General features: G+C 45.1%; 1 protein-coding gene across 1 annotated transcript in view; it reads right to left on the bottom strand.

Moving 5' to 3' along the window:
* Positions 1 to 1,609: 1,609 nt before the first annotated feature.
* MCF2 (MCF.2 cell line derived transforming sequence) overlaps positions 1,610 to 10,863 on the bottom strand; it is a 59,697-nt gene continuing 50,443 nt past the window's right edge. Inside the window, 8 exon segments of the mRNA XM_056359883.1 lie at positions 1,610 to 2,095; positions 6,760 to 6,860; positions 8,375 to 8,487; positions 8,754 to 8,828; positions 8,830 to 8,867; positions 8,949 to 9,055; positions 9,550 to 9,613; positions 10,141 to 10,219. Of these exon segments, the coding sequence (XP_056215858.1) occupies positions 2,055 to 2,095; positions 6,760 to 6,860; positions 8,375 to 8,487; positions 8,754 to 8,828; positions 8,830 to 8,867; positions 8,949 to 9,055; positions 9,550 to 9,613; positions 10,141 to 10,219 (618 nt within the window). The 3' untranslated portion in view covers positions 1,610 to 2,054.

The raw sequence follows: 10,863 nt of genomic DNA, 5'->3' as shown, positions 1-10,863 counted from the left end.
ATATTTGTTCTAAAGAAATAAAATAAAACGAACACTGTGAGAATTATATTTTTCTCTAGTTAAAGCAGAGGTGTCTTTGGACAGAATTGCGTATTCTCATATGAATTTATTTAACAAGTTTTTAATCTTTAAATATAGATTTAACACTTTTTTTACAGGTACATATACAATATAATTCATTTAAACTTGCAGTCAGAGAAAATTCTCTACCGTAATTTATACATATACATTAAGAGCCTAGTTCAACAGCATACTTAAGGTAACATACCATGTCGTGTGCAAAGTTTCAAATGTTAAAAATCTCAGACTGTACATTCAGATTTGCAGAACTTATCAACCTCATAAATTAATAAAAGCTTAGATTTAAAACTATGGAAGACAAAAAAGATTAAAACCATTTAATATGCAATGTGTGCTATGTTTGAGACAAATATTTACAGTTGTACCTCAAAACGTGTACTGTTACCACAATAATTGTTACCACTATAAACAGCCCCGACAGTAACTGAAGACACTCCTATTCTTCCACCTGGCAAATGCACTGTGGCCAATTTTGAATTAGACTGAAATAATCTTCAGTGACTTAAAACCCCTCTGCTGTGATTGCTGGTGGCTGAAGAATACTGGGATCCTTCTAGGTCTTGCAGTGTTGCTCAGTTCAGACGCAGCTGGCCACGCTTTTGAGGGTGTACGGAGGGGGGTTACCCACAATACCGGCCACCTGAACTGGAGAAGTGCCCATCACTGCGTGCCAGCATGCTGGGGAACCCCCCCAGGCAACCACAGCCACCAAGCAGGTTCGACAACCCCTCCATACAAAAATGGCCACCAAAAAACATCCCCCAAACCCCGGTATGTTTTAACTGAACAACTTGGGACTGTGTCTAAGAATCCACGGTTCACAAATCAAAGTCAGATCATCAAGGTCCCCCTTTAGTCCACAGTATAAAACATTTCATTTTGACGGGACAGAGCAAATTCATTACCGCATGCATAACACTAGTAACCCTGCTCTCAACACAGTCAGATGCTCTTTGCACACATCTTCTTAAAAGTCAAACCACCTGTACCTATGCTCTACAAAAGCAAAACTAGACAAAGAAACACAAAATTAAATTATGAGTGTTCAGTGTTCTCTTTTCTTTCTCAAAAATTCAATAGATACATTATTGTTAAAGATGCTGAAAAGTACAGTCTTATCACAAGAACATCCTTAGTGCAAACATGGACATTTAACTTTGATTTATGGCACATGTTCCAAAAGTACATACATTTAATGTAAACTTCAACACTTGCTAGATACAGGTTTCAGCCTCGGGACGCTTTGGGACCCTAAGTGATGAGCGACAACCCTGAGTTGTCAGTTTGACCTGATCCAAACCTCACTGAAATCAACGGGACTGACCGCCACGGGCTGCAGTCAGACCCTAAGTGCAAAAAGAGGATCTTTAACGTTATTGCATCTCCGCATGTGAGTCAGCCAGGTAATGCTCTTACAGAACATTACATTCACACAGCTGAAGTAGGTATTTAAGACAAATCCATCCATAAAATCAATTAAGCAGGACATACAGCTTCTTTGTTTTTTTGTTTGATTTTTTTTTTGGGGGGTTGGATTGTGGTTTTGGTTTGGGTTTTTTGGGTTTACCAAAACTCAACTCTTTTATTTGCAACTTCAACAGTTGTCAGCTAATAAGTAGGTAAAGCCTTCAACCTGGAGAGGAATTTTCAAGCATCTAAACAAAGTGTCAGGAAACTGCAGTGTACTTCTCTGATGAAACGTGATGGATGTCATGGAAAAACAGCAGGTGAAATTAATAAAATACTGTACTTTCCATAGGAGAAACAAAAGAAAGAGCAGAGAATGGCTTCCTTTATGACTATGAGAAGCTGCTTAGGACCCCAGTCCTGTTCAGCGCAGATGAAGCTGTGGAGGTCTGTGAATGTGATGAATAGTACAGGACAACTCCAACTATTGTGCTATTTCTCTGTAACACTTAGTTGAAAGCTTCCAAAGAGCATCGAAAATAGGATGCTACCAGTTCACCCTTAATTCAAGGGGAACTAAACTTTCTCGTGTTACACAGGCCAGCATCTATAAAGTAATGAAGAATGATGTTAATATTAAAGCATCTTATACCAAGAAATACATTGTTCCCTGTAATCATGTAACATTTTGTATAACATAAAAAAGTAAGTGCGCTCCTGCAGTTCTCCCTAAAAGTTGAACTCCCACTAGCTCCAGTGAGAGCCTTGCCTAAGGCAGGACCACAGGGTTTGACTCATTTCCATCACCTACCACTTGATTATCACAGCGTGGCCAGCTGATACCTTCTCTAGACTCCTTATTTTGTCAGGTTCAAAATGGTTTTCTACAGCACTACAAAATAGCTGTTCCGTGAAGCTGGCTGGCATCACAGGTTGTGCAAGGAGACCCTGCTTTACGTTTCAAAGGCCAAAAAGAGATCAGCGTTACCTTTAATGGACCCTGCGTAAATACAAAAGCCTGTGGCTGCAATCATTAAAGTGCATAAGTAATAGTGCAAACAGCTGTGCTGCATCTGCAAAACTACAAGTGGCATTTTAAACAGAATTTAAGACAAAACTTGCACATTTCAGCTAACATGCTTATGCCAGCCTGCAAGAGCTCAAGAGTTCGGCCACATATGTTACTCTCATCGGGCAGGTTCAAACCACGTGGCCTGGGGAGCCAGGTAAGGGGTTGCCTCAAGCTCAGCACAGTCGAGAGGACGATCCCCACCGCCCTGGCCAGCAGGAGCAGAGGGCATGCAAGCTCGGTCCTTCAGGCACTACCAGCAGGGGAAACCTTTACTCAGCTTTATTGCATGAAGAGCACACATAGGGGATCCCCTTAAGGCTTAGAAGAGATAATTTGGCAAGTGGGGTGTTAAAACAAACTAGGAGAGGGTCTGGGTGTAGAACAGGAGCCTGCATCCTCCTTAAACCAAGCCGGTATGTGTGCCTGCCCTGGCACAGAGCATCCTTCCATGCCTGCTCTGAACGCTCCTTGCCTTTGGGCTCCAGGCAAATTCTGCCGTACAACTGTTCTGCTGTTTAAGAGAATTCGGAAGTTGTAGCAACGTTTCTTAAATATATATATTTATATAAAGGCATTTATCACCGCTTCCGTTTTTCATTTTAATCCCTCTTTTTATTCAGGCTACTCGCTCTAAAAGCAGTCTCATGCAGCCTTCACACAGCGAGTGAGAAGTGGACACTCGCCCTTCTCTCTGCCCAGCCTGTAAAGGTCGGGTGAAAAACACTGTGGCCCCATTTTGCTCTGATGTGAAAACTTGGGAGCCAACAACATGTTTCCTTTTGCCTGCATCTGTTTACCACTGCTGAGAGAAAAGCAGAGCAGGGACAGAGCTCAGCCTCGGCGAGAGGGGCGGCTGCAAGTGCTGCTGGACACCAACACTGTCACCGAAGCGAAAACGAGTCACGCAGCAGCTCTGGGGGATGGCAAGGGCCTCATTTCTGCTCTCCCCGCTCTCCCTTTGCCATGCAGTGGGTGCTGCAGCGCAGCCAAGAAGCAAGATGCCTTTTCCTTCACTGACACAGATGCTGTCAGTGCTGTAAATCATGATCTTTGGCACGTTAGCAACCAGGGGACTTGCAGAAATGTTTTGTCTCCTGCCCCACCGTGGAATAAGAGTTGGGATTGTAACGCTGCAGCCCTCACCTTCCCCAAATGTGTGTCTTGCACAAGGGAAATGAAGAGATAATCTTGACTTTTATATGAATTAGCAAGGAGATGCAAGTCAGTTGACCAGGCAATACCTGGCTGCTTTAGCAAGGCAGCTTAAACTAGCAACACATGGGTAAACCTCAGCAGTAGCTTTTTCCTGAATATTGCTTTTTTCTGAGCAGAGCCCTCCCCTATTTGAGATCTGCACGTTATCACCTGTGACACAAAACTATTCCTACAGCACACATAAAAGCATCCACCATGGATTTACGCAGGAGACAAAATAAATCTATTCAGAAAAAAGCAGCAAGGACTAAACTCAGAAGTTATAGCTAGAGGCATAGCAGAAGGAAAACTGGTTTTCAAAGTGACCTCCAAAAGCCAGCTGTCTTCCTCCCCAAAAGCCTCCTGGCTTGTACCCAGGCCAAGATTTACAAAACGTTTAATAAGGTTTCCCACACGCACACATTTGCAAAAGAAGAGCTGGACCAAAATACTTGCTCTATCAACAGTTACATGGCATCGCCAATAGTAACCACTCATCTCTAAGGAAAATCACCTATGCAACCATGCAAGGAAAGGATGCAAAACCATCTGTGGTTTTGTTTGGGTGCTGCGAGTTCAGCTTTGCAGGCAGGCTGTGCCTGCGCAGGCGGGGTGCTGGAGGATGGTGGATTTGCAAAGCCAGCAATGGTAGGGAAGGGGGGCATGGACCACACACATCTGATGACTTAAACTGGGCAGCAGAAAGTTCCCTGTAACTTCATTATGAGTTGTACTGGCTCAACACTGGAATAATTAGCAGGAGGGGAGAGGAACAGCTTGTAAGCGTGCAGGCATCAGCCACCCTGTGATGGGAGGTTCTTGTTAGGGCCACATATAAATCTAATAAAAAAAAAGATGTTAAGGTAAGGGAACCATTTAACCTATTCAGCTAAAGGCTTTGCTGAAAAAAAACCCAAATCCCAGATCCGTATGACTTCTGGTTATGAAATTCAGTGACAGGAAATACGTTTTTATTTATTGCGGGGACCTGGAGCTGAGCAGTATCAGAAGCACTACCCCCGCGAGGGGCAGGACTGCCTCCCCCATCCGAGTGGCTGACTCCACCACGCTCCACGCTCCTGGCGACCCCACAACATGTTCATCAAGTTTACCCTGCTTACATGCAAAACAGCATTTCAGCACAAGCAGCTCATCACATGTGAGGGTTACGGTGCTCCCTCCTGCCCCTACTTTGCTCTGCAAGCTTGGCCGCCCAATTCTCCCTCTGCTATACTGGAGCAAGAGCTCCATCTTCTGAAGAAGCAGAAAAGAGCCCAGCCCTGAGCAGTCTGGTACAGTCACCTGCGGTACAAAATGACCGGTCCACAGAGGAAAGGGAATTGCTAAACGTAAAGGTACTGTTTGAAAATCAGGTTTCAGAGTGAAAGTACATTATACCTATAAGGACACATCACTGAAAAGCTCTAGGAATAGCTCTAGGAAATAGCAAAAAAACATCCCACATCATCCTACAATATTGCCTGGAGTGCACGTACAATTGGAATCATGCCCAGTGACTGCATACATGAACAGCAACAGCAGGAGAGAACAAAGTTAATCGTAACAGGGAGAACAGAGCCTCAGGGCCACCACTAGACCCTGGCAGCAGGACTGCAAAGCACCTGGGCAGCGGCATGAGGCTCACCAGAGGAGCTTTCTGTGGTTTTGCCTTGTGAAATTCCCTTTAGTTTGTGCTCGGCGACTTTGCAAACCAGATGGTTTTGCATCTGGAGATGCGAGTCTGTTAGCTTTGGGGGATATGACCACTTGCAAAGCAAACCAGTGTTCAAAGTTTGCCGGCACTGTATTTTCAAGATGCATTTGTGGCTGGAGAAACCTCCTGCACAGGCTGCGGTGGAGGACCCGGCGACATGCACTAACCAGACTTGCTGAGAAGACAACACATGGTGCTCCAGGGTAGGAGCATGCCAAGGGCAGTCCTCTCGGCTGCACTGCTAGCCCACTGCCAGCTGCCCCTTCGGTAAAGCCACAAAACCTCCAACCTATGAAATTCGCCTGCCCTGCAACAAACGGGATAAAAAAGTATCTTCCTGCATAGGAAGGATTTTACTGAAATACACTGGAAATCCATCAGGAGCTGACTGTTACTATAAGCCTTTCAGAAGGCTTCCTTCATGGTCACCAAAACAATAGATTTTGACAAAAAAAAGGAAGTATTTATAAAGAAATCTACTTGCCAAATTTGTTTCATATGGTTATAACTAGTGTATTTATTTTTTTTCGGATGGACTGCATCTATGTGGGTTTCCTGAGCTGCTCCCATTGCAAACCCTGGTCTCCCATTCCCAGTGACATGGTGATGAGGCAAACACATGGAGTGGTGGATGCTGCGTACATGGCAAGGGCGACAGGCTGCTCTTAAGGCATTTTCTTGTGTTGTCTGTTACGCTTCCCTATCTATTTCTACGTACATTTATGGCTAGAAGACGAGAAATATGTTTTCTGAGACTAGAAGCCTCCTGCCAAAACCTGGTAACCTGTTTATTATAAACTTGGTTCTAACAACGGATTAACAAGGAGGCAGCAATGAGGGCAAGAGGTTGCAGAAATGAAGTATTGCCTTAGAGTGCTGGGGGTCAGGCCACGACGCCTTTTGCAGCAGGAGGAATTTCTGCCTAGGTACCTCCTGTTCACACGGGGTTTGAGCTATAGCAGCGAGGAGGCAACACAGTCCCGGGAATCCCTCTGTCAGACTCAGACTCTTCTCCCCGATCTTCTACCCAGTGCTCTTGCAAAGAAATCTATGTTTTTAAATGCTTGGGTTTAACTTACTAGTGCCTGAAGTCACAGAAATGTCTTAAGGTGTTGACAAACAAAAAAAGCTTAATTTACTACTTTTGCGGGTTTTTGGAGTAGCTGCTTGCTTTTTTTTTTTTCCTGCAGAGGCATATGCAGCCAGATTTAGTACATCAAGTGTAATGCAAATGGCTTAAAAGACCTGATTGGAGTTATGAAATATTTCTGCTAGGCGTGCTATATGATACCTGCGACTTTGGCATTCCGAAATCTGCAGTCACCAACTACTATCTGCAGACTGTGGACAGGAATCCAGCCTTCTTTTCTTCTGTTTAGGTTTTTCACCAACCTTGGAATGACAACGGCATTAGTAAAAGAAACAAACCAACCCAGCAGCAGTTCCATACGGGCAAACTCTACACAACTGTCAGTGCAACCAACAATTTGTTCAAACCAGGGAAGCATTTGAACTGGAGCAGGGCATGCATTGAAAATATTCTTCCCACCTAAATTTAGGTACCTAATTAAAAACCTACATCAGGAGCGCAGCTACCTTGGGCACCCCTCTAGGCAGTGGAAAGGAACAGAATGCTCCAGAGCATGAGTTATCCCACCTGAGACTTCCAGAGATGCCAGTTTTCCTCCACTGACTACCGATGGAGCCAAGGGCAACTACTTTCCTCACTTCTTTGCTATTAAGCTAGACTGGTAAGGTGAATTTAGTCAGGGTACTGTAAGTAAATTCAAGCCAAGACTTAGGCAGCTGGAAATACTCATGCTCATAAACAACATCCCTCTGTCTCACCCATGCAGTGAAGTTTGTGCTAACACAAAAGTTTGGTGTGCAAAATCTTTGCCTGGCACTGACTGAAATCGCTGTAAGAGGTGGTAAGCATTCAGCAAAACTGAGATGTTTTACACCTTCCTTTTGCTAACAACAAACCAGATTTTGAAAAAGGCAGTTGGACTAGATGATCATTGTAGGTCCCTTCTTCCAACTGAAATATTCTGTTCTATTCTATTCCAATTGCCCTTGAAGTGCAAGGGCTGTAGGTGCTGGCCAGGAATCCTCCACGGGGCATTTGTGTCTGTGCATTTATGGGCTAGCGCCTGCACAAATCTGATCCAGGTTCCTTGTAACACCACCCTTCCCACATCCCGAACAAGGCATTAGCACGCTACACTCTCTCCTACCGAGACTCTGGGCTGGCTGATGAGAGCTAGTCAGAAATCAGCCTGGAAAGGAAAGGCAGCCAGAAATCTCAGCAAATTGCTGCAAAAATCAGAAAAGAGCGTGCTGCTCTCCGAGGCAAGGGAACTAACGGTTCAGAAGGCAGAGGGCTGGGTATGGTGACTTCCCAGGCAACACTCCCAGCCAGGAGAGAGCCGGCTGCAAAGCGTTATCTCGGAGCCACAGTTTTAAACACAACAGAAAGATGGTTTACAGCCATTAACCATTAACACTCAGACAGCTGTCTGAGGGAGGGAAATGTCTTACAGTTACTCAACAGTGCTATTAATAAGCCCAGAGGAACTGAGCCAACAGCTGAGCTGAGGTGGGCAAGGAGCTCTCGCTTGAAGCGCCACCTGAAGCAGGCAGAGCATGGCAAGCAGGGTGGTGAAGATGCTGGCAAAGCACGGCTCACCCAGGCACCCATGGCAAGGCAAGTCCTGCCACGTTGTCCCAGGCCAAGCCAGCACGTATGGCCTCTAGTCATAGCAAGGGAATGAATTCTCCAGCTTTCTGGAATAGTCTAAAACTTAACTGGCAGCTGCAATGAGTGTATCACCAGGCAAGCGAGGTCGCACAGGACTGCCTTGCAGGCTCGTAGAGAGAAGGCAAAGAAATCCTAAAATACCTACCACTGTCCCTCACCATCTTCATGCAAAAGCTGAATTTCATCCCCGTTTTTCACCAGCAGGTCCTCTGATCCTCTCCTCTTGCAGTCTGCAAGGGCTTTGTATCTTCCTGGAGACTGTGGTAGTAAGAAAAAAATTATCTTATTCAGCTGCACTTCATATCATGCAGCTGCTACGTCTGACTGCCGCAGGGAACGTGACGGAGCCCTGTCAGCTACCCTAATTCAAATTATTTCAAGAAACTGTGGCTGAGACATATCCTCATTTCCCAAAGTGAGATATGGAAAATTTGAGAGACATAGACAAGATACATCTGTTATCCAGCGAAGCAAAACAAAGCAAGATGACCAAAACCAGCAACACCCAAAGCTTTGGGACTAACCAGCTGGTTCCCGTCCTCCTCTTCAGTGTCCGAGCAGTTGGAGAGGTACTGGTTACCCGACCACTCCTCCAGCCCCCTCGCAGATTTCCAGGGACTGTGACATTCCCGGCCAGCCTGCAAGACAGCGTGCAGCTCAGGCTGGGGGTACCCCAGCACCCGCAGAGCATGCCCCGAGGGAAGGGGAAGGGTCCATACTTCTGTGGGGCTTGTTCTGGGGGGACGGGAGCCCACTGTCCAGCATCACTGGGCTGGTGCGCTCCGAGTCATTCTCTTCTGAGCTTACGGAGGCTCTCTGCTGCTTTCTGATTGATTGAAAAAAAAACAAAAAAAAACAGACAGACATCAGTCTTAGTTTTACTTTATGAATGAACACAACTTCACAAGGTTTTGTAAAAGAGGGTGAGAAATAATAGTGGTACTTCCTAACGTATGTTTCTATAAAGGTTAAGGACTTCAGTGCCTAGTTTTAGTTTTTTGGGAGGGGAAATACAGTGGCTATGGTCTGTCTCCTGAATTTGAGCACAGTCTTTGATCTTTGTCTCCATGTGCAGAGGATGAGCAGCTCAGGCTGCGCTGCCAGGCGAGTTCTCCAGGGTGCCCCTCACAGACCCTGTCCCCAGACCACCACCACCGAAGGATGAACGGCACCACATCCCTCCTGACCCCGATGCCAGAGGTCTCAGACAGAAACGGGGAGGGGGGAACAGCACAGAGCCAGGATACAGACAGAGGACAGCGGGTGCCCAGTGATGGGGGGGTACTGGAGGGAGCCCCCGATCCGGCTCCTGGGACTCACCCATCACTCAGCTGGGAGGAGAGCGGGAGCTGGTCTGTGCATGAGCCAGGCTGCTGCTTCTCCACTGTGGGGAGGTCAAACACCATCTTAAAATCCATTTTTTTATTAGTAACCGTCACACTTGAAGCATCATTTTTAAAAATTAGACCTTTTGTACAGCTCTAATGATTTCCATCTAGAGAAAAACAGGCTCGGACTCTTGCAAAGCACAGACTTAGTTATGATTAAGATGGTATATGTTAGCACAAATCCAATAGTCAGCATGCCACTGAAGACTATAATAAGCTTAAAACTAGGCATCTGCTACGTATCTTGTTGAATTAAGCCTATGATAACAAATGTGAAATAATCCCCAAGGTAAGAAAAAAAAAAAAAAAAAAAGTACTTCTGTAATTCATTTTCACGTAAGCATCTGGCCTTTATTGCTGTAAGTTATGTTCTTTCCCTGTAAGACCTTGCTCCAGTATTTTGCTACTAGGCTTCTAAAAATCAATTCTCTGGTGAGAATTAGTGGATTTGAAGATTAGCAATGTGAAAATAGGAAAGGTTCTGCTGCAGAGTGAACGCCACAGAGAAATTGGTCAAATGTACCTTTTATAAGCTCCTGCTGCTTGAACAAAATTTTTCTTATTTCATTCAACCATGCCATCTTCAGATCGACCGTTTGGGCCTACAAGTAGAGAAAATTGTCCTAATTTTGCATTGAGAAACATCCCTTATAATGTGTGAATGAAATTTCATACTTTTCTATGCTGAAATTATCCAAAATCCCCTTTTATCCAGAGCCACCACTAAATTTTAAACATACATGATCTTCTAAAATTGACGATCCTCACTACGCCCAGGCAAAACACTGGAAATTCTGGAGCCATCTCTTACGACACAAGAAATGCAGGCAAAAGGACACGTGTGCGTGCATCTCATCTCTTTTACAAAATACCTGAAGGGCCAAGTCTGCCTTTTGCATATATGTATACTTGGATACATACATCTGCTTTAGGAATTTAAGTCAGCTACTCTGTTGCAACATGGAGAAAAAAAAGCTAGGCAGAAGACTAATTAAAAAAAGCATCAATCGACAGTATTTTCACATCAGGGTTGTGAACACCCCATTAGGCAAACAGTTCATCATCATCAATTTCTATTCAAAACGCTACAAAGCAGCGGGGGGGGGGGGGGGGGCGGGGAACCAGGAAGAACTGAAGAACTCGGGTCAGTTGGGCATTTTGTAGATGAATCCAAAGACTCCTGGGAACAGCCCCACGGGGGCTAAGCCTTTGCTCTGGGAGCAGTTCTGACATCTCACTGCACAGC

The sequence above is a fragment of the Falco biarmicus genome, chromosome 14, assembly GCF_023638135.1.
Source record: "Falco biarmicus isolate bFalBia1 chromosome 14, bFalBia1.pri, whole genome shotgun sequence".
Classification (NCBI taxonomy): Eukaryota; Metazoa; Chordata; class Aves; order Falconiformes; family Falconidae; genus Falco; species Falco biarmicus.
Note: the sequence above shows the minus strand (reverse complement) of the source record. Positions and strands in the feature narration are given on the sequence as shown.